The 23,678-nt window shown below is 47.7% G+C and overlaps 4 protein-coding genes and 2 pseudogenes across 6 annotated transcripts, besides 2 other annotated features; 4 read left to right on the forward strand and 2 right to left on the reverse strand.

Moving 5' to 3' along the window:
- Positions 1-676: 676 nt before the first annotated feature.
- On the reverse strand, positions 677-1,314 carry NCS54_00005600 (C6 zinc finger domain-containing protein; the record flags this gene model as incomplete). The annotated part of the gene is made up of 2 exons (XM_053145720.1): positions 677-1,183; positions 1,240-1,314. The coding sequence occupies 2 exons, from the start codon at positions 1,312-1,314 to the stop codon at positions 677-679; spliced, it is 582 nt and encodes a 193-aa protein (XP_053001695.1).
- Positions 1,315-1,685: 371 nt separating this feature from the next.
- On the reverse strand, positions 1,686-5,167 carry NCS54_00005700 (MFS domain-containing protein; the record flags this gene model as incomplete). The annotated part of the gene is made up of 4 exons (XM_053145721.1): positions 1,686-1,793; positions 1,869-1,954; positions 2,005-3,370; positions 3,716-5,167. The coding sequence occupies 4 exons, from the start codon at positions 5,165-5,167 to the stop codon at positions 1,686-1,688; spliced, it is 3,012 nt and encodes a 1,003-aa protein (XP_053001696.1).
- Positions 5,168-8,989: 3,822 nt separating this feature from the next.
- On the forward strand, positions 8,990-14,454 carry NCS54_00005800 (Hypothetical protein; the record flags this gene model as incomplete). Its single annotated transcript, XM_053145722.1, has 7 exons — positions 8,990-9,053; positions 9,110-9,154; positions 9,206-9,461; positions 9,536-11,083; positions 11,155-11,527; positions 12,402-12,853; positions 13,002-14,454. 7 exons carry the CDS (start codon positions 8,990-8,992, stop codon positions 14,452-14,454), a joined length of 4,191 nt encoding a protein of 1,396 aa, XP_053001697.1.
- A 1,655-nt stretch (positions 14,455-16,109) lies between these two features.
- NCS54_00005900 (BZIP domain-containing protein) lies at positions 16,110-16,855 on the forward strand (the record flags this gene model as incomplete). Its single annotated transcript, XM_053145723.1, has 3 exons — positions 16,110-16,223; positions 16,281-16,439; positions 16,502-16,855. The coding sequence occupies 3 exons, from the start codon at positions 16,110-16,112 to the stop codon at positions 16,853-16,855; spliced, it is 627 nt and encodes a 208-aa protein (XP_053001698.1).
- A 543-nt stretch (positions 16,856-17,398) lies between these two features.
- Positions 17,399-19,272, forward strand: NCS54_00006000 (annotated as a pseudogene). The gene is made up of 4 exons: positions 17,399-18,044; positions 18,118-18,419; positions 18,487-18,602; positions 18,651-19,272.
- Positions 17,399-19,272: a sequence feature.
- A 1,394-nt stretch (positions 19,273-20,666) lies between these two features.
- Positions 20,667-21,558, forward strand: NCS54_00006100 (annotated as a pseudogene). Its single transcript has 2 exons — positions 20,667-20,847; positions 20,912-21,558.
- Positions 20,667-21,558: a sequence feature.
- Positions 21,559-23,678: the final 2,120 nt, after the last annotated feature.

A 23,678-nucleotide genomic window follows, 5' to 3' on the forward strand; every position in this document is an offset into this window, starting at 1 on the left:
ACCTGATCATGTCCACGAAGAAAGGGGAGAGGCAAAGTGGCCAGGCCCATGTGTGAGGCAGGTCACTAGTAAAAGAAAGTGCAAGACAATCTTGGTAGATATTTCTAAGGCCTTCGAGGGCTAAAAGGCTGGCCGATTGAGGATTTATGACGTCCAAGGTTCGAGGGAGCTGACGGGCAAGACGACAGAGCTTGTCCAAACGCCTTTGGAAGGCACTCGGCGCTTCGGACGATGGGCTTGGGGGCGATGCAGGGGTAGTGGGAGTCAAACATGTTGCTTTGTGAGAAAACAGTTGACCTAGCGGACCATCCGACGACCATCTTTGAAGAGACTTGAAGTCGAGGATGCATTTCATGCCCTGGAGGAGTTGAAATGACTGTGCCACCTCGGCAGATGTGAGAGACCCGCTGGGGTGGGCAACGTTGCAAAGTGACTGGAGAAAGGTCAACGAACCAAACAGGAAAAACACTTCACAGTTGCTTTCGTTGATATCATTCAGAAGGTTTCGGAAGCTGGAGAGTGCCAGAGCAGAGTAGTGCGATGAGATGACCTGATACTCGACCTTTTGCGCTGGATTGAAATGTGCAAAGTGCAGCCAGCCAGTGAATGGAACTCACATTGGATAGTGCGGCGTTTGGAACAAGCTCCCTCCAGAGCACCTCTGTTCGAGACTCCCTCACGAATGATCTCCAGACTGAGGTGGTGTAGTGGTGAAAGAGTTGAAGACTCTGCATCCAGTCTCGTGCAGAACATTGGCACGCGCACGGGTAGCCTTGCGCATGATGTTGCGATGGGGTTCCTGGAGTTGGGTGGAACGGCGATGTAGTAGAATGGGCAGACGCTGGGAAAGTGAGAAATGCACAAGTATAGTTTGAACAAAGGATATATTACCATGGTCCTGTTGGGTTGCGATTGGCGATTGACATGCCCATGGCTCATCAGCCACACGGTGAGTCGATGTGTAACGCTCGGGTTCGGGTTCGGGTCCGGGTTGTTCCCGAAGACCGAGGGCCAGGACTAACGGGCTGGAACTCGGAGCAGGAGCTGAACCAGGAGCTGCTGTAACGGAGGCTGTTTGAACTGAAGGGGGAGAGCAGGCGCTGGTAGCTGCGGTACTCGAGGTTACAAGGCTACACTCGACGTGGTGTCGAACGCAGTTTGTACATGGTCGAAGCTCATCGCACTATTTTCAACAGGTTAACGCAACACAAAAATGCCAGACCATTGCCAAATGCTCACCTTGACTCGTCTGGCCTTACACCGAAGGCACCCGTTACGAGATTTCTTATGACCTAGGCGTTTCCCTAGCTGCATGTTGATGGCGTATTATGAAGTAGCTTCGCTTTCGCAAGAGAAGGACCCAAGCTTGAATGCGAGGGCGGCGGGTGGGAACCCGAGGCCTTTTGATGGAAATGCGAGCCAACCTTTGGTCTCGTGAGCATAACCTGGTTAGTGGGAGATCAATGCAGCGCGCTTAGACAGATCAGGACAAGCTATACTCAAATTGTCTACATACCTAAAATGTGGTCTGATGATGGAAACCGAAACCGAAAGCGAGATGCAGAACCCACACTTCTAATTAAGTTACTGTCTAGTTGGTATCCTCCATCTGATGATGCTGATGGTCTATGTGAATATGTCTAAAAGGTTTGCGTTCTCTACCAAGTCTTCTTCTAGGTCTGACTTTACAGCCGGTCCTTGTTGAAGCTGGTTCGCAACTTCTCACCATATCGCCCAATGAGCAGCGGAATGGGGAAGAGAGCGATGGCAATAAAAGCGAGGAGGGAGTTGCCCTAACCCAATCCCAGCGCATCATACATCTTGAGGGCGCATAGTGGTAGCGTGGCGCCTGCGATGGAACGCATTACCGTGTTGGCTGCCAGTGCAGACGCTGCATACAGGTTGTAGGCGTCGACGAGGTACATGCTGACAGCCATGAAGCACATTAGGTTGCCTTGACGGAGTGTTAGTGGAAACATGCGAGCAGAGATATTGCATCCTTACCTGTTCCTATCACCGCCAAGCCCACAATAGGCACCATCCAATGCGTTTCATACTCTGTCGTCCAGCCGTAGATGAAGAATCCAACCGGTAGCAGCAAGGTGCCTACGGGCAGAAGCTTGAGGCGAACCTCGGGTTTGACATCCTTGTGATCCTGCTGCAAGGCCTTCACCTTCTGCAACTGCTTATTGGAATCGATTGAGAACCAAAACAAGCCAACAAAAGAGCCCACACCAAGACCAAGGTATACAAGGCCGACAGTGCTGGCGCTAAAACCGTAAGCGCCCTGAAAGATGAAGGGAACCGACGTGAAGAGGAGATAGAGATAACCGTAGACAATCATCAAGTAAAAGGCGAATATGGTGCAGATAGGGGAGAAGATTAGAAGTTTCGTGGGCCGGACAATAGCTCTCTTGAAGAGATCCGCGTCCGAAAGACCCGTATCAAGTTTTGACCGAAGGTTGAGATTGCCCGTCTCCTTGATGAGCCGTTGAGTCTTCCGCTTCAGAATGATCGGCGCATACGTTTCGCGCATCGTCAAGATCATAGTCGCAGCCAGGAAGCCACCGATAATGGTGACAACCCAGAAGACCCATCTCCAGCTCTTGTTGTCTACCAAGACGCCACCTACAACAGGTCCCAGGATGGGTCCGACCAAGGGACCAATGCTAAAAGCCGACATTGCAACAGCGCGCTTCTCCTGGGCTATCATGTCAGAAATGCTGCCGCCGCCATTCGTCATGGGACAGGCGCCAAAAGAACCAGCCAGGAACCGGAAGACAATGAGGGCGGCCATGTTTGGGGCCAAGGCGCATCCAACGGTGAAGCAGACAAAAAGAATGTTGCAAACATGGTAAACGATCGTCCGCCCATACACCTCGGAGAGCGGTGCCATCAGCATGGGACCGAATGCGAAACCAAGGACGTACACAGAAACCACAACGGCCGCAAGCTCCTGGTTCGTCTCTTCGAAGTCCACCATGAGTTTTGGAACTCCGGGTGCAAAGATTGACGATGCGAGCGGAGTGATGAACGTCAGGGCGCTGATGAGCCCGCAATTCAGGTATTTCTGCCACGCCGGCCAGTTGTATGGGTTCTCGGGGTCGTCCTCCCCATCCCACCAGACGATGTTCGAGTCGGGTTCAGCGTCGCCGGCGTTCAAGGTAGCTTCGTCTTCGCTCTTCACTTGCAATGGACTGTCTGAGGCTTTGCTGTTAGAGTGTTGGCGCTGGGAGTTGTTCGTGCCACCGGGCGTCTTCGTTTCGGTCACAGCCTTTTGGCTCTCGAGGTCGCTGTTCCGCTCCTTGGTGTGCTCCGTGGTGTTTTCGGCTGAGATACCGAGCAGCTCGAAGCCACCGGCTGAAGAATCCTTTTTCATGCCGAGCATCACGGCAAGGAAATGTATTAGAGGGTACAAGACAGAAGAAAGGGGTCACAAGTAAGTAGGTGGGAAAGAAACAGATGAAACAAGCTTAGGAAAAAGAACAACGATAGATCTTGTAATATGTAAGGAGTGTCCAGATCAATGATAAGAGATCTATGATTGCCCTTCTATTCACAGACTCCCTGTATTTATACGTATGTCATTATGCGAGCTGCCTCACTCTGAGCTGAATGCGAAACCGAACCCGAGGGTTCCACTCCCCAATCAAGGGAAGGTCCCATTTCGTTCTGCAAGCGATCTATATCCCATCTCCGTCACCCCGTAAACTACCCCGACGACAGGCTTTAGCTTCTCATCCCTAGGCTCAAAAGCATCCTTGATCCTCAATTGAAGTTTGCCCCCTGGGACAGTCCTAATTTCACTCCCACTTGCAGTAGCCTCCTCCGAAATTTCCACCCAGGCAACCGATTTAACCGTCTTGAAAGACTGTACTCCAGCTGAAGTATTAGCGAGAATTGACTCTGGAGGCGGTGTCGACTTTTGCGAGAGGATAATGAGCTCCAAGATGCTATCCCATGCTCCACTTGTTGTACCCGTCTTAACAACATATATCGTGTGTAGTAGGGCGATGGCCGCGTGCAGTAGCAAACCTGCTATGGATATGTAGTCAAACCAGCTTTCGGCGGTCATGACATAGCCGGTATAGATGGCCCTCATCACGAATCGTTTACTATCGCCAGACTTCAGTGATTCCGGCTCCGAAAAGATCTCTTCAGGATCTCCGGGATGGACGAGTGATCTGGCTTGCATTTCGTTCGTAACCGACCAGTCACCAAATGGCCACACCGCCAGGTATCGGGATGGTTGGATGTTCGGTATCATACCGCAACGAGAGAGGCCATCGACGACGGTCGCAGCTATCATGCTCTCAAACCCTGGTTGTCGAGAAAGATTTTCGTGGTAAACGCTGCTCACAATAGTTTCCAAAGTGGTCATCTTGGATCTGGCCTGCGGAAGCCAGTGCATATTGTCTGGTACTGTATCAGGCAACGAGGGTGATAGCAAATCGTACCAGTCGGTATCCATTCTGATGACCCTCAACGAGTCGTTTTTGGGGGGTGCGGCGCGCTTATACCCGATGCTTCCTTGGTATTCCAGCTCTGTTTGAACTAGGTTCAGCATTCTGCCCGCAAAGAACTCATGAGGTTGCTTTGTAGTCCAAATAACTGAGAGAAAAGAATTCGCTTTTGCCCACCGAGCATTGATGGAGCAAGCCAGCACGTTCGAGGGAGGGTTATTGCCTCCATTGGTACGGTTCCACAACTTTTCAAACAGCATGACAACGCCGAGCGAGTTTCCAGTTACGCTCCATAAGTCTACGGGAGCCATGAGAACAGGGCGAGACTGGCCGAATATGGACTTATTCAGCGGTGATTTTGTGTCGTCAAGTAAGCCTCTGTTCGCAAGGTGTTTCTTGATGTCTCCCAACACATTCAACTCTCCAACCACAGGTGCCTCTCCAGGCTCCCCTTTGTCGCTGTGGGTCTTGTAGTATTCGTCCACGCCGTCGAAATCAGGGAACTTGACGGTCAAGGTATCTCCCCAGAGATTCATCTCACCCTGAGCTTGGCAAAACACTCTCGCCGCTGGCACCATGGTCTTGACCTCATACCTTTGCGGGATTGCCCATCTGAGGTGTCTCGGGAATGGTGCCTTCTGAGGATGGTGATTTGCCAGATAATCAATGGCACCCTGGTGAATGGCCCGCATGGCATCTTCCATGGTAGCAGTCCCTTGGTGGGATGTGCATACCCATGTGTTGACCTCGGCAAGCAAGGCAGGTCTTGCGTAGATGTTCTTTCAGATAAAGCCATCGCGGAGTTCGTACTCATGGCCCGTATGAGGAATCCACCAGGATGTGAAATGTTAATATAAATAGAGGAACCCAAATGAGGGGCATTGTCGGTTTAAGAATGGCTCTGCCCCGGTTGTGCAGTCGACTTCTAAGTAATAGTCGGAGTTTAATCGCGTTGGCCATAACTATGCATCGCTTCCTAGATAGCTGCATTAGCCCTAGAGCTTAGCTTTTACTTTTAAGAGTTATAGTATTAAGCTAAAAGATACTACTATTAATATCTTAGCTAAGTATTTTAGCAATTATTGATATTATTAATTTTAAATTAGCTAAAAGTATATATATATTATTAATAAAAACTAAAATAATAAACCTATTTATTAGTATTAATATAATACTATTAAATATTATAATTATAAGGGTATCTTATATAATACATCTTATTTTATAATAATTAGATTAAATAGCTATTAAATATAATTAATAAACTTAGACTTTAGATTAGTTTTATATATATCTCTGTTATATTATAACTTATATTTCTTTTATATAAAGAAGTAGAGGCATGCACTTCAATGCAATGAACCAATTGACTGTTAGACCAAAAGATTCGCGAGTAATCGCAATTGCCCGTTGCGATTACGCTGCCTCACACCACCTATAACGCAAGGGCCTTACCTCTGCAATCCACTTCGTTACATTTTATAAAAATAGTTATTAAAGTTAACTTTTTACTTTATACTATTAGTAATATTTACTATAACTAAGAGCTAATATAAAAATAATTAACTTTAAAGAAATAATAAAAGCTTTATTATATAAGCTTTTTAAATTATAAAATAAAAAAGCTTAAAGAAATAAGTATTAGTAGTCTTATAAGGTTTTGTTAGCCTTAAAGAAGATTAAGCTTAATAACTTATTTTAAGATAAGCTTAAAAATTTTAAAAGAAAATTAATAAAGTTATTAATAAAGGTATTATTAAATTTAATAAAAAAGCATTATAATTTTATACATTTTATTAATAAAAAAAATATTTTATAATTATAAGGCTTATATATAATTAAAATATAAATAAATATAGAAATTAAAAAAAAATTAAAAAAAAAAATTAAAAAAAAATTAAAAATTAATAAAAAATAAAAATAAAAATTAAAACTTATTAATTTAGAAAGTACTTTAATTATAACTAATATAGAGATTAAAATAACTAAGTAATTAAGTTATAATAATAATTAAGGATTCTTAGTATAATATTAATTATATTAATTATTTAAATTAAATTTTTTATTTTAATTTTTAAATAAACCTTAAGAAATAAAAAAAATATAATTAAATTTTTTTTTTAAAAAATTTTTTATTATATAAAATTATATATATCTTTATTATATAACTTTAATCTTATAATAATCTTATTATTAAGAAATTATTAATTAATTAAAGAGATATTAATTACTTTATAATTTATTAATTAATTAAAAAAAATATTAATTACTTTATAATTTATTAATATAAAAAAATTTATTTATATAAAAAAAATAAATAACTTAACTAATAGCTTTTATAGGTAATAAAGCTATATATTTAGTAATAAAAGTAAAATAAAACTAGTAATATAATAATAATATATAATTAAATTTATAAAAATAATTCTAGTAAAATTAAGTATAAATAATACCGAGGTTTATTTTCTATATTATTCCCTCTATAGCGTAGCATAATAAGTTATTAGCTTGTAGTCCTTGCTTCGTAAGCAGGCGGAGCTGCTTCGTAAATAGGTGGAGGAGTTGGTTCCCTCGGCGCCCCATCTTGTTGGTGTATTGGAGGGGAGTTGAAACCCTCGGCGATGTATTTTGCTGCTCTGTAAATGGAGGAGTTAAATCTCCGGCTATCATGTTTTCCATGCCTATAGCAGCTTGCTCCGGCTTGGGCTTCCTCGTCGGCGGGCAACAACAAATGGAACAACACATGACGAGTGCACATATACCAAACGTAGAGCCAAGGAGGATCCACAAGAGCTTGAGGCCATGTCCCTTCGAATATTTTTTGTATGAGACGTCGGGATCTGAATCGTTATTGTATGAATCGTCCTCGTCGGGAATAATTCGGCCGGAGGTCCAAGTCGGCACGTTCATTGCGGTGGTCAGCGGTTGCATTTCGACGTCTCAGACTGGTCCCAGGCTACAGCCAAGGCTTATACCATGACAGCAGTTCTTTCCAAGCCCCGGACCGTACGTACGCAGGGTCTTGTCAGGGTTACAATCTTGCCAAATGTGCTTGAATGGGTGGATCCACTGGATAACCAAAGTAGTTAGTGTCAAGTTCTCGGTAGTTAATCGAGGTGTGGAAGAAAACCTGTTACAACACAAAGCATCCGTTGTCGAAGCCTCGTTATAATTATTCATATTGTAGTAAGTCCAGCCGCTCGTACAAACGCCTGGACTCAAGTGGAGCTCGCCCTTCGGCACATTAGAGTCCCAGCCCGAGGGGTAGCATGATGAGATAGGCATAGGAATGAAGACTGTCTGGATCATACGGAACTTGTATGTTACCGAGTAGGTACTTCTATGCCAGTGAGAGCTACATTCTATAGGCTCCTTAAACGGCAAGGTGAGGGCAACGAACGAGTTGGTCGGCGTCCTGGCCAGCGTTGTCGCCGAAGCAGACGACGTTGTGTTGGGAATCATGATGACTAGTGGTGTGGAAATAAAGCCTGGGACGTAACGGGCGAGACAAGCACACTTTGTGCTACGTCCAACACATGTAATATCCTCGTAAGATAAACACTGGGCGCCAAGGTTGAGCCGGACACATGGACAAGGGGGCTTACTTGAGAAAGTTGGATCACGAATACTCAGCCACGGCTGAGGAAGGCTCTTTCGGTTAATACCAGCTACGTCAGGTTATCCAAGCGCTCAACATCGGCCAATTCTCAATCGAGAAAAGGCAGATTAGGTTGCCCTCGTGTCGCACTGGGCGTGCTTAACGGTTAAAAGTGAATATAATGAGCAGCAGTAAGTGTGTTAATTGATTGTTGTCTTAGGTTGTCTTTCATGCGAGGTACTCCATCCCGCAGAATTACTTAAAGCATACAGCTAGATTACTAACGCAGTTGTTTCCTGGGGCCATGGAGATCATGCCTGACCTGCGACACCTCGCGTTGATTGCTTGCGCTCAGATGTTTCTGCCTGGCCGGGCGGGGGATGCTCTGAGGAGATATGGGATAAGGAAGAACTTGCGCAATGCTGACGAGATGTCACATACAGGCCCAGTCTTTACGACATATTAGCTTTGTGTCTAAGATATCAGCCAATTGTAGCGTAGAAAGTGATTTAGAAATGTGGTTAATGTACTCCGTACTTGAACCTAAATAGGGGACTGTGGCGCGAACATATGCTTTGAACTACTTTAGAGATGAAACTGAAATTGTATTACCACCAACCATGTGAACGAGGAGGCTGACAAAATTGGGCCTGAAGAGACTGGTGATAATATGCTTTGGGCTGCCGTATAAATTAAACTTGATTATTTCACATGTCAGCTGTGCAGTACTAGCCAGTCCAACAAGTGGATAAGAAGGGGGGGATGGAATGTTTGGAAACTGTAACATGGGTTACTGAGTCATCTGTAAGCACCACTATCGCCTCGGCTTAGGTCTGGTTTCTTAGCCCGCGCTAAAAACACTTTCCTTCGCATCTCCCATCATCCATGTTAACACACTATCCCAAAGTGCAGCATCCATTATATCAACATGGAAAACGAAACGGTGGGATCACCAGGTATCAACTCTACTGATTCAACAAAGTCCACTCCTCGTAAGTGCGCAACTTTTAAGCTTGCTCTGTAAATCTCAGACTAACACTATTCGAAGTGGCCACTTCATTATCTCTCATCGAGCAGGACCTGAATTTGCAATGTAGGTCGTGTCTTGAAACTCTCCAGCGTTGTGTGAATGCTGCAGAAGCAGCCGCCAAAGCCGATTATGCATTCACACAGGCTACTTTGAAACTTGCTCAAAACAGAATCCATGAGTGTCGACTCCGTCTCGCCATATGGCTCTCCGATTGCACTGCCGGGGACGGAACCCTTTCCGCGATCACGGCAGAAAAGGAACCAGCTCTCTTCGATGCTCTAGTTATAGCTCTCAAGATAATCAAGGAAGAGTCGGACACGATTTTAAGAAGCGTACAAGAGATGGACAAGGAAGCGGAGCAAGCTATCAGGTGAGCTGGCGAGAAGTATAACAACATCAACACGGCGAAATGGAAGTTACAATGCTAACTTTTGGAAACTGAAGGAAATATATTTCTAAGTATGAACAAAGTATCAAACATGCATGCGATAACCTCACCTTTAACCTCTACGAACTCGCTAAGCTTCAGAGTTCGGTCCAGATGGCCACAGCAATTCACCTTGAGAAAGGACCCGAAGCGGCACTGTACAAGGCTATAAAGGAAGTTCAAGATACGTCACGTAATCGTTGTCTCAAAAACCACATCAACTTAACTCGCAAGTTCAAAGTCGGGGCCCAAATGTGGTCAGTGAATAGCCCAAAGCTTGGACCTATATCCAGTGGCTTCTACAACAACGACAAACTGCGTCTCGAAACATTCGATATTCGTGTCTTACATCTTCACCGCGGATCTGGCCAGGACGACATCATGTGTACGTTGGAGAAAAAGCTACTGCCTCCGACAGTACTAGCTCCGACCGAAAGACAAAACGAGCGATCTCAACAACCTGACCTGGACTGCAAGGCGTTGTCGTATCAGTGGGGCAATTCTAGGAGGAATCTGCGCAAGATCCAGTGCAACGGAGTTGGCTTCATCGTCACAAGCAATCTCTACTCTGCCCTGGTTCATCTTCGTAGCCCGGATTCCGACATTACTCTCTGGATTGACGCCATCTGCATCAATCAGGAAGATAATGAGGAGAAAGGCAACCAGGTTCAGAGGATGGGCGAGATATATCGCCGCTCGAAGTGCACAATTATCTGGCTCGGAGATGGCGGCTTTCTATCCCGGGCAGCCTTCCGAGCGTGCTGCTTAACGGCGAGAACATCGGTAGATCAGGGCGGACCTGATTCACCGCCTCTGCCAACACTCACACGATCTTGGGATCCCCCGCCTATCTTCCGTCCATTCCTGATTCTCCTACTCTTGCGGCGCTCTTACTTCACTCGAACATGGATCATTCAGGAGGTTGCCCTGAGCCAAAGCGTTGAGGTTGTCTGCGGCGACGACAAGATACCCTGGGGCGACTTTGTCATTGGGATCTCTACCGTTCTGGTTCCTGCTTTTGGAAGCAAAGGTACTGCCTGTATGGGCAATATCCTGATAGCTCGGGCCATGTTGCCATGGGCAGCTCGCAGCGGTCGAAACGATCCAGCCTGGGCTTTTCAGACTATGATGCAAGACGCGGTGCCGCAGAACAAGAACATACTGTCCATGGCGGCTTTGTTCAGACGCAGTCACGCTACTCAACCTGTCGATAAACTTTTCGGCCTTCAAGGTCTTTGCGAAGAGATCCAAAAGGGAAGTACCTACGGCATTGTGCCAACATACAATTGGGACGATTCATTCCACACACGCCGTGTCTACATCAGCACGGGCAGAATCATTTTGTCGTCACAAAATGGTCTGCAGTTATTTTCAGCCGTTAATCGGCGGTCGCACGTCAATTGCTTCCATATAGCGAGAGAACAAAGAGTGGAACTACCCACGTGGGTACCAGACTGGAGTGATACGGGCAACGTAGCTACACCTCTGAGCCTGTTACTGGCCCAGAATCGCACCTTTGGTTTAGATCGCGATGAAGAGTACCACTTCGAGTCACATCAGCCGAGGTAAGTCTGCCAACAAAGACGGCGATGGGCATAGTGTTGTGTCGGACCACAGGGGCTGACGGACCTTTCAGTTCAGACGAAGACTCACCAAATATCTGGCTGTCAGGGCGTTGTTTGGATGAAATCTCAGAGTTCGGTGAAGTATGCAATACGGAAGAAGCTCAAAGCAGCGTCTGGTTTAGCCTCAGGTTTACCTTCACTATGTCGGAGTGTCATCGCCTCGAGGTCCTCAGCAACTGGGAGAGACAATTCCGCCCTCGTATGCCGGGAGATACCTTTTGGCAGAACTTCATATCCACCGTGACCTGTGGGTCAAAAAGCATCTATGATGAAGGCAGCATTATGCGGTGTCTCGCCAGCTATCGTTCCAGGAGTGTCCGAAATCTACCTTCACTAGTCCAGGCAATCTTTGCAACCCTCTTCATGCTGCCGCTTGGTATTACTGTTTGGACAAGGGAAGGTTTTTTGGAGCGAATAATACTTTACTGGTGCTTCCCGGTGTTGGTCATGTCCTCAATTTGGTATTGGGTCTTCCAGCTCACACCTAACTTTATATTTCGACAAGGCTGGATAGTCCATGGTATGCATGACGGTTTTCTCAAGACGGATTTCGATCATATGGAGTTAAGGAGGCTAGCCATGCTACGGTCTGGATATTTAGCTCTTGTCCCAGAAGCCTCTTGCTTGAGCGATCAAACTTGGAGTTGCAAAGGTGGTGTCGTACCTTTGGTGTTGCGACCTATTGGCAATGACTTTGAGATGGTGGGCGAGTGTTACTTGGCTCCGACAATGGTTCCCAAAGGCCCCAAGTCTGATAGCACTATTATTCGCTTAGTCTAGACTTGGGTATGATGTATGAGTAGTAGGGCTAGGAGTCTGTTTTATTGCTATGATGGGTTAAAGTACGAGGCTGGCTTAGTAAAGCCCGGAGATCAGTCCCTGGGGTAGGGTAATATTGGATTGGGACCTATATGATAGCTCAGAAGTATGACGATCATGTATTTCCCAAGGGATAAACCGGTCGTGCTGGGTTTATATTAGCAGAGGATCAGGTTACGTACTCTAAGGCAAGGGGTATAAGTCACGTCTAGTAATATACTTAAAGGTATTAAGTATAACTAAGTTATATTAATAGCTAAGGTAATTACTATATAGGAAGGTATAAAATAAATATATCCTTATATCTCTATTTAACTTTTATATTAAATTAAGTTAAACTGTCTTTATTTGACTTATATATTAAATTACCTATTATTAGTTTAGCGAGTAGGGCCGGCCCTGTGTTGGTTGACCCGGGCTAACCTATACCGTCCGACAGCCCCATATCAGCAAGTACCTATGGTTTCTGCCCAGCAAGGCCGATGCTCTGCTCCCTTCGGCTGGAGATGCCGGCGCCAATGCTGGTACAGTTGTCAAGGCTGTGCTAGAGCACCCGGAGAAGGCCAAGGGAAAGATTGTTCCCGTAGGTGCGGAACACATTCCCGTCACGACCGCTTTGGAGGCGTGGGAGAAGGTGACCGGCAAAAGCGCCATCTATGGCGAAGTGTCGGATGCCCATTTTGAGAAGACTTTTGGACCCTGGGGGACGGAAATGGTCAATCCACTTCGGTTCAGCGAGCAGTTCCCGCGATGGAACGCCTTGTTCCCAGAGCGAACTGTCACTATTGACCAGATTATTGGAACTGAGGGCGGCCTGGGCTCTATCAAAAAGAGAGCTGGACTCGAGCAGCTGATTTCTGGATATGAATGGAAACAAGATCCATCTAGGACGTTCAATCCTCTAGAAATAGATATTCATTCTCTACTCGCTCTACGGCAACTATCGCGCGATTCAAGTGTTAGATTTATCATGTGGGGGACCCTTATCACTTGGGGCATATAACACAAGCGACGCGTTTAAATCACGCGTTGACATCAGGCCACCACCGCGACGCGACAGAGAATCCATGGATGCCTGGCTCGCCTTGAAGGGTGGGGCGGGTGAGCCAGTTCCCCCTTCTGCCCCTTTTCCTCTTCTCTTCTACAACACTGAACCCGACAAGATGCAAATTCTACAGACGGTGCGCTACTGTGCCCGCCGTGCCTGGGCACAGTTCAAGAGCCTATGTCTTTCCGTCAGACTTGTCTTTCTTATCTTATTGCCTTTCGCAGGTTTCACCATACTGCTCGGATTTGTGCAGGGCCTCATCTTCGGCCCATGGTACATGCGGGATATGCAACAGAACGCACACCTACTTCTATCGAATGTTGTAACAGTCAAGTCATACGGCTGGTTTGACGGGTCTGGCGGGCCAAGCTGGCTTGACAAGAAACGAGCACCATTTCACATACAACAGCTCCACAATCCTCTCGACTGGCACAAGAAGTTAGGACTTGACCGACCCGAGGGCTGGCAAACTGAAGGTGCCGAGAATCTAGCAAGTCTAAGAGATTTGTATCGTCAGCGATTTGGTGCCTCTCAAAAGCCTTTGGACCGTTGGATCTACGCTTCGCCGCAGCCAAACCCCCTGGACGAGAATGTCGAATTTGTTGACCCATGGGATGAAGCTTTTCTTGAGCTACTTCGTCACAGAGATGAACATGAGCTTTTACGCCGAGCCAACTTTCATTACCTAGCTTGCCCGACGAGCTTCCTATGCAATGCTTGGCGGGTGACTGGTCCAGCACTACTTCATTTCAGCACGCAGCCCCTCCCCGAAAACAGCACCGCAATTCGGGTACCGCGGGCAAGGAACCGAAAGCCAATTTATGAACCTGTATCTGTCCGAGTGTTTGAGTTGCCGCTGCGGGAACCAGTTATCCCAGGAGTCTTCCCAAGCTTCTTCGAACAAATGAGAGTCATTACAGCAAGTGATTCAGGATTCTGGACTTCCAAAGGCACGCACTCGGACTTTGATCAAATGATAAACCAGTGCAAACGAATATCCAAGAGACTGGAAAAGGTGTACCCGTGGACATACGGTGCGCTAGTCAAGGTAGAGGATAAGTGGACGAATGTTTGGGCCATGGAAGATACAGTGTTAATCCTCGGCGCTCGACTGGTTTCTACTGCTCTCTCAGCGGTACCGATTGTACTTGGCACTCGATTGTGGGAAAATATCTCAAGCCGCTACAGGAATTCCACGAAAGAGAACGATGGCACAGATTCTGCCGAAACAGACCCTGTAGCTCAAACACTTCAGTCCTTTCTTGATATCTTGGGCGATGAGCATAAGGAGAAGTTCAGACAGACCACAAATGGACGAAAGCTTTTAGAAAGGATTGAGAGTGGTCTAGCAAACAAAGAGTGGAAGACTGGAGATGAAATCTTGGGTGAGATTGCTGATGCAATGGGAGGAGATAGGAATGGAATGGTGAAGGATCGATGGTGATTATCTGCCTACGTAAAACAAGGCTATTGCCAGGGTCAAACTGTTTCCATATGCTAGTCCAAGTAGTAAAATCCTACTACTTATCCACAATGTCTAAAAAGCCCAGCGATGCTACAGGCACTATTAACCGTTAGCCATCATTCTGTGCAAGAGCTTTTTGGAATCAACCATAGGACAGCCCACAGGCTTCAGCAGTCACCATGTACGAGGCAGTGCCCCAAAGACAGTCTGTATTGTAGCAAGATGCGTCCAGGACTTCGAGTTGAGCAAGAGTCCGATCCCCAATCTTAATAATACTTGAAGAAACATAATGACTGAGACTCGGGTCGCTGACCAGTTCAGTACCAACTCAAGGGCACACTCTCCATGGCGCAGGCCAGAAAAGTCATTTTAAGCAAGTCAAGTACATTCCAGTCTTAATCGAGGGCTCTAGAAGTAGCCGTCCCCCAGCTTCATGTGTACCCAACGCATTCTTGCTATTATTATATTCAAAGTTAATATGCATAAGCCAAAGTGTAATAATTGACCGAGATATTTTATTTTATGATTCCCAAAGAGATCTCGCTCGCTTCGCTCTGGATCTGTTTGCGATCTCACCTATGTCAGATGAGTGCGAACGCATTTTAATAGCGCAAAGCTTACTATAGTTAATCGCCGTGGTAGGCTAAAGGTGGAAAGCCCCTGGCCGAGGATAACAGTGATAGTGAGGATAGTGAGAATGGCAACGAATGGGTTGATAGCCATTAGTAAAGTACATTTCCTTTCTTCCTTCCACTACTTCAGCCTCATCCTTGGCGGTCTTGTATTTGTTTGTATTTTTATTTCGCCTGGGGACACACATCATATGGCCAATGCGCTAAGCTGTTTACGTTTCTTGGCGGTCTTGTTGGTCGGACCGCCCGGGTCGGACCGGTTACAACGTAAGCAACCGGTCTGGTCTGGTCGAGGAGTCCAGACCAGACCAGACCAGACCATTCCGATCACTGGCAGTGCTCGCGGTACCTAACGCCCAATGCCTTGCTTTCCAGATCACCCGAAAGCCTCGTTTCGAGCAAAGACGTTGGCAGTCCTGGAGTGTTGAAATGAGCATGTTATATTAATTGAAGGAGAATAGACTAGTGCTAACCAGGGGAAGCTATTAACAAGAAGACGTCCACATCCCAGCCACCAATGGATCGGAATAGCCATTGATCCGTTTAACCACGGATCTCAACATGGAGCGACCAGTCACCTGTTGAGCAGACACCGTAATTTTCGCGCCACTTTCCCAAGGAAAAATGTCAGGGTCCATATGTCAGGCTAGACCTCATTTGGAGATGCTTTCTCGGGCTCTGATTGGTCAATTGAGCGCCGTTGGAGGGTCCCTGCACCTTGGAGCCAAGTCTGTCCAGCCAGAATCACGCTATGCCCGAAGAGGTGATGCCTACACCACGTCCTCTTGGTTGAGCTTCACGGGTGAGCGTCTCGATCCTGGCCGTCGAGGGTGAGCCTGATGGTATTTAAATATGAGAATATCCCCTCGATGGGAAATGGCACCCAACGTTCGTTCCATTGCGTGAATACAGGGCTCATCTTTCGTTGCAGACATATTCTCATCCTTCTGCTCATGTTCCTTTCTCTACATCCACTGCCCCCCGATTGAGACCACTTCGAGAATGGCATTTCAACCACAAATAACCCCGCAAAGTCCGACCACAAGCCCTGACTTCTCGCCTTACATGCCTGGAGGGGAGAACTCCACCGTGCCCTTGGAACTCATCTACGGATTGGTAAGCTGCTACAACCCAATAACTTAGCACAAGTCTCAAGCTGACTGAATATGGAAGGATGAATACGCGGGCTATCAAGGGCTCAATCTGTGTGCCATGATGACGTCCGGTGGCGGATTGGTGGCCGGTCCAATAACTCCGCCAATGGATGGCACCCCCCGAGATGGCCTGGATCCCCACCTGAGCAAAGCCTTCATTCAGAACAACCGCAGGAATGTACGGAGCCTGTCCGTCTGTCGAGGGGTCCCATGTCTTCACATGCTAATCCCTGATAACAGGTCAGACGCCGCATGCAGAACAGGGAAGCCCAACGGCGATTCCGCGAACGCAGGGAACAGGAACAGAAGACGCTCCAGCAAGTGGCCGACGATCTTCGCACCGAGTACCAGGTGCTCTGTGACCAACACGCCAAGAGCACCGCCGAAGTCTCCCGGCTCCTCGGGGAGAACGACGCGCTGCGATCCGAGGTCAAGAACCTCCGTCAACGATGGCGCCTGATGCTGGCCGTCCTGCAATGGCCAGGGGACTCGCGCACACCGTCCAGTCCTGGAGACGATGCAGCATTTTTTGACGACGTCCGGCGCTGTTTGGGGCACTTAGCCGATGAATTCTCGCCCCACAGCCCGAGTTAGCAGTGTGACGTGGTCTCCTTGGGTTTCTTTGCCGTGGTTCCCCCCTTTTCACGATTCCATCTCATGGTCGTTTCTCATGGTAGAAAATGCCGCTCATGCGTTGGTAATGGGTGCTTCAGGATACTTACTACTTGATGATTGTATTGACTTCATGGGAACTAGATTTTTTTTGGTACATAATTTGGGCTGATCTCTAGGAGCTGGCAACACGTTTATGACTTTCCGAAATTCTCCTGCTCTTACTCACTCTCCTCCCCCTTCTCTCACACGTGCACGCTGTGGATCTCTCAAACATGCAAATTTCGTTTTGACGCTCCAGGCGATGCAATTTCTCTCCAGCGGGCTTTTATCGAAGCCTCCATTACGGACTAACCAATTATCCACTCTAACCCAAGTGGCCAGCAAGTCCCCGTGATTGGTCTTTACTCCTCCGTGGCTTATGTTGGTAATTCCTAACAAGGCAGCTCGCGCTGGGTTTTTGCTGATCTCAAAAGGAAGTCATCGCTTACGCCCTGACCCCTCCTCGTTAGTCATCTTCGATAGGGCTCGTCTAACACCTTATCGCGCGATGGACTCGTTGTTCGACCTCCAACGGTCCTGAAATCTCTCTTCTTCTCTCCTCTGGCCCGGGGACCTGGTGTCCTGAGGTATCAAGTTCATTCACCAGCACACTCCCTGTGCCTTATCGCGATGTCGCGGTCACCAAGTTCATCAGCCAGCCCGTCATCGGGTTGGTCCTCCAACTCCGTGACCTCGTCTTCAGAGTCTCACGACGCCTTACCATACAGAACCGCTCGCCCCAACTTGAAACCTAAGCCAAAACCAACCTTCCTATTCATTGACGCCCAGGCCGACAATGCAAAGAACTCCACGGTTAGCAAGCAAAAGCAAGCCTTTCTTCTGAAGAGGTATCACCGAGAGAAGAAGCAAGCCTCCATTGACCGCTTGAAGGTTCCAAAACCACCTTCAAAGCTATTGCCACTGTTAGGATACATTGGTCCCAACCACCCTGCTCCAGAAAACGACAACGAGCACCAGGAACCAGAGAACCTACATGCGTGTCCAAAACAGCGTGCTCTGAGGTCCGAAATGTGGTCGTTGAAAGCATACCTGAGCCAGGGCTATGTGGACCCTTTCTCTTCCTACGCAGTGCATATGACGGACTCGATGAATATGTACTTCCATCACTGTACGTGGTCAACTCAATCCTCTATGCTTGTCCTTATGTGAAAACGGAGGGCACGAACTAAGCCAAAGAGCAGTTAGGATTCATACCATTGCATCCTGCTATCCCCTAGACTCGACACGAATGAGTATCTGGTGGTGGCAGAAGGCAATCACCCTACCAGCATTACTCCAAGCCCTCCTCTTCCTTACAGCGGGGCACCATGCAACACTTGAATCCAATAACGGGGTTTCTTCTCTAGCAATCAAAAAGACCATGAGAGATTCTCTTCATCTCCGGGGCAATACCCTGAAAACTCTGAATGATCTGCTGCAAGATCCTACCAAGGCTGTAGCGGAGTCGACGACCCTGATCGTTGCCTCCCTGGTGGCTATTGAGGTATGCATGCATTCACTCTCCTTTTACAACTATTAGAACCTTTATGTTGCTAATTGATTTCTTTTAGGCTGTCGATGCTAACTTTGGGGCTCTCGAAGCCCACACGAAAGGACTGAAGAGACTTATTCACTTGATGGGTGGCCTTGACGCCTTAGACCATATGACACTCTCCAAAATCTACCAGTACGACTACCTTTAGTTTTTCATTCGGTACTAACTAACTATTATTAGGAGCGATGTCAAAAGCGCCGCCCTCAAGAACTCACGACCAGTCTTCCCAATGTCGGCCAAGTTTCGAAGCGAAATTCTCCAGGAATCCAAGGTCTTCCAACCTGGTAATCACCTCAAGATACCCCTCGCTTTAGTCCCCCTCGGAAGGCGCTTCACCAACGCTCCTTGGTATAAAGACCTACATCCGACCATGCAAACATTTATCGAGGTGTTCCGACGCCTTATCCTTTACTTCGAAATCGCAACCATGCAACCCGAAGTCGTAATGCCAACAGATAACGACCTCTTCCTCGTTGTCGAGCATCAACTCCTTTCCATCAGTTACACACCGGAAGAAGATGATCTCAATGAGCCACTCCGTCTCTCCCTCTTGATATACCTGAACCTACGGGTCTGGCACTTCCAGACCTTCCCATTTATGCGATACATGGTGGAGGCTCTAAAACGGAGCTTGGCTCCTAAGCTCCTTCACTTCCAGGCTGCCGCTCCGGATCTATCGTTCTGGGTTTTGTTTATAGGAGGCATGGCATCCCAGGGATATACGACCCATCCCTGGTTTACTACCCATCTAACAGAGATGACACAACGTCTGGGGGTGGAGGGCTGGGAAAAGGCACGAGTGGTACTAGGAGAGTTTTTTTATACAGATCAACCTGGGGAAACGGGGGCGGAGGATCTGTGGAATGAGGTGCTTTTAGGGGGGTCTTATCCCTACATCGCGCCTAAGCCCACCCTGCAAATTGTTAGAATATAATTGTATAAATTGCACAGTATATACTCTATTACTATTATATTTTTACATATGGCCACAGGTGAACCCTTTCCCTTGTAAGCCACACGCTTTCTTGCGCTCCCACTTCGCGGTGATGGTCGGCAGCTTTCAGCCCACCCTACGTCTCTCGCCTGTCTCCGTCATTGTCATTGTCACAAGCTATCCTTCTGGAGAAACGGAGCCAAGGCAGAACCAAGTACTGTTTAATTCTTATGTGTCTTCTATATCCATAAGACTGGTCCGTTGGAGCCCAGTTGACTGGCTTCCTACGCATAACGTGCCTTCTTGATCATTCCCCAGCCGCCATCCCTTTCCCGACATGGGATTTTTTATCGCTCCTCTTATCTGTAATATCTATAGCGGTTACGAGCACTGGCGGCGGGAAGCTTTCAGTCTGACGTGCTCTGTTAGTAACAATTTGCCTATGTCGCCAAGGTATATCCTGACTTTTTCCTTATCTGATAGTGGCGATGCCTTTTCGGTAGACTTAAACTGTGGCTATGTAAACACCAAGTAGCCCGAGAGGCAGACCATCCCCGAACACAAGTTGCGACCTCGGGAAATGAAGTATTACTGCTCCAATGCTCGCCACGATAAGGAGCTCCTGGACCTTGGCTGCGATCTGTAACAATCCGAGCTTGAATTCATCCACATGCTGGGAACCGTGTAACTCCTTGCCGATGAAGAAGCCAACCAAGTTTAACGCGTTAAGTCCGATAGATAAGAATGCGGGAACGAGGTGAACTGCACAGCGGGCCAGTGCAACCATCTCGACTTTTCAAGTAGGTCTTTTGGTGGCTCCTCATCGTCGCCTCGAAGGAATGTAAGGATACCAAGACCAAGCGACCGCAGCAGGGTCCTGAAACGTTTCACGATACTCGACTTGGCAATTCTATACCGGAAGCGCGACATGGAACGGTACATTTTGGTACTCATTCTTGCAGCGGGGGACCTCATCAGAGGCTCCTGGTGCATTTCCTCGATGTTGTGTTCGGTGGGATTGTTTTCCGTAGCTGACTCCATGGTGGGGTAGATCGTGTGACTGGGTCTATGCAATACTTGGCTTCTCGAGCAAGTGACGTGATTGGACATCGGCACCGTAGAACTTTCCCCGGCCTCCCCTCGGCGCTCAAGAAACCTCCCGGGCTTCGGGCGCCCTTCCAGCCACCAAAGTTCTTACGAAGCACTCGCCGCCTGCCAGCTTCGTCACTCTCGCAGATATTCACGCTGAGTAACAAAGGTAGAGGAGCGACTCGCGATACCAGAAGATTATCGGTTCTGTTATTCCACTACTATTCTCTTCGTACAAGATGCTGCGACAAAGCATTGCTCTGTTGCCACGTCGACCCTTCCTTTTTGGTACCGGATCATCCGAGATCTCCTCTAGCTGTACCAATGTGTATTCACCATCGATCGCCCAGCATGGTACGTTCAGACCCATGTGTTGCATAGATTCCACGACTGCATTTTACTGAGCGAGTGCCAACAGGCCAGTTTTCGACGTTGACGGCAATCAAAAAGCCCTTGCGCTTGATGCCAGTGGGCGGTTCCGTCACGTATGGTGTTGGATCCTCGGATGGCAATGGATACCGACAATTCCTCGGCAATGTGCTCCGCGCCGACGGCTACCAAGTCCACTTTGTCGGCTCGCGCAGGTCAGGCTCCATGGCTAATGGCGACAACGAGGGTTGGCGGGGGTACAGAATCGACCAGATTGAGAGTAAAGCAAGGAGATGTGTGCTAACCCTGGCACCTCAAGTCCTCGCTGTCAATGCTGGATCCAATGACTGCATTCAAGACTTTGAAATAGAGGCCCTCGGCCTCCGTATGGAGAATATGCTTGAGTTCATTTGGCAGGCAAATCCCGCCTCGGTTGTTATCCTATCAACCCTACTCGTGAACAGAGACAAGGACATCAATTCGCGAGTGATGGACGCAAATGACCAGTTTCGTAAGTTGACTGAGTTGAAAGCGAGGGAGGGAAAGAAGATAGTGCTTGCGGATATGAATAGCTCTCGAGGGCCTCAGCTTGATGATCTCGTCGATGGCACGCATCCTAACGACGACGGGTATAAGAAGATGGCAGCCATCTGGTTTGACGCCATCCGGCGGGCTCGCGAGAAAGGGTTTCTATAGGGTATGGGGAGCATGGTCTGGCCTAACCATGTCATCTTTCGTAGACACTAGTTATCACGGGAAATAGAGAGTATGTGGTCCGCTTCCGGATGTTATGATGGGTCTTCTACTAATTCCCTATCTTAATTATATATAGTTTGTCCCTCTAACTTCTTAACTACGTAGTCAAGATCCAGCAGTACACCCTCCAGGAGTTTTGTTTCATTGGCCTTCTCAAGCATCTGACTGTAAAAGTTCAAGCTATTTAGGGTCTAGTTAGACCAATCGCTAAATACTTTTCTACTCATTATCACAGCCTTGCAAGCCCACTCCATAGCTTGGTCCAGCCGGCCCTCAGCCTCATAGATCCGAGCAATCGTCATGTGCAAGGATGGTATCATTCACTCGTTGTGTAAATCCGCGTGTTGCGTACCCATGATCCCTTCCGTGAGGAGACGAGCTTCACGATAATTCCTCGTTTTCAAGTATGCGCTCGCCAAGTGCATCTTGAGGTTCAGGTGATCTTTGCACCGATCTTGACCTTGCAACTCCGCTGCAAGGACCATGTGGCGATCCAAGTTGACTACTTCATCAGCACTCATCAGATCGTAGCGAAGCAGCCGCCAGATGGTGTCAGACAGCATATCCTGTACGATCTGGTAAGCAGTGCCAAGGGTATCGTGAATGGCACTTATGTATGCCAGTATAATCGATCTTGCGTGAGCGATCATTTCCTTTGGCCATAGTCGAAATGTGACCTGGATTAGAAGACGGAGCGGGTGCGAAGAGCCAGCCCAAGGGAGGGTCTCTGAGACGTGATATATATTTTGGTGAAGCCATTGGGCGATATTGAGATGATCTCGGGCGAAGAAAAGCACTGAAGTATACACGCAGGAGAAGAGCAAGGGATCCTGGCGCGAGAGCTGTATGGGGGGCCTGTTTGATGAAATGCCAGAGGAACTGGATTGCCTCGGCATTTCTCCCGTCCTTTAAAACCACCGCGGCTGGCATGACGGAGCTGCACCAAGCTATCACAGTGTCCTCGTTCTTGAATTTACTTTTTGCGTCTCTTCGCCAGTCATTCGCTTCAAATGACCCTCTCACGTAGGAGTTGAGTAAGTGAATATAGTACTCCGGTACCCGGATGTCGTCTGGTGGCGTAATCAACACTGGGTGTGCAATGGCTCTATTTTGACGTGTAGTGATGAATGGTTGTAGAACTTCAGTCATGAGTTCCATTTGTTTCTCCTTGGGCAATCTGCGAAAGTATTCCTGTCGTTTCTTCGTGGCCGCTTTATTGTCGGCAAGGCTGAGCATCTCGGCCGGGTTCTGCGCAATTGCGTCCAACGTAGCTTTTGCCGTCATATTCTTCCTAAGCTTCCACTGCGTAAACCGTGATTTGTACATTTTCTCACTAGCGGTATTAGATCAAGCGGTTCATCATAGTTTGTAGGCCGTGAAAGACGTACGTGGCGTTGAAGTCGTGTACCCGACGCATATGCTCCATGATTCTGGGCAATCACATGTTCCGTTTGAGATATAGATCAGTGATCGTCTCTCGGTAGTTGCCCCGATCTTGGGGGCATGGAACAGTGCGACGTCCAAGCGGTGGGATGTGCGTCCCCTTCATTGTGTGATGGGCGGAACTTTGAGACTGTAACAAGCCGGCAGCCACTACTAAGCGAGTTGAAAAGTCGAGTGACCTGAACTTCATTATTCGATAGATCTCACAGCGGGGCAGCATAGCTTTAATGTACAAGAGTTCCTCGCATCGTCAGGGGGGTTGAAAGCAGCCGCACTATTAAATGCACAAAAGATCCTGGCATTCAACTCAGTCAATGCCTGGTGAACGGTACTGACCTGAAAAGCATGGGTATCCTTTTGGCCGAGCCTCCTCAGGTTGTCCCTTCTCCTCCATTGGTCGTTTTCAAGATCAGGCTCGGCAATAAGACAATTCTTATCCCACCTGACGCCTCAGAAGATACCTAAAAGCTACTTGTCTTCTCTACTAAACTTAGGTTTAGGCTCAGTACCAGCAATCGTATAACATGAACTCACACGGTCAGAACAGCGCAGCCCCAGAACCGCCCGGTTGCCATGGCAGGTCAAGTAGGCGCAGGAAAGGTGGTCGGACGGCTGCA

This window comes from Fusarium falciforme, chromosome 1 (genome assembly GCF_026873545.1).
Source record: "Fusarium falciforme chromosome 1, complete sequence".
In the NCBI taxonomy this organism is placed as follows: Eukaryota; Fungi; Ascomycota; class Sordariomycetes; order Hypocreales; family Nectriaceae; genus Fusarium; species Fusarium falciforme.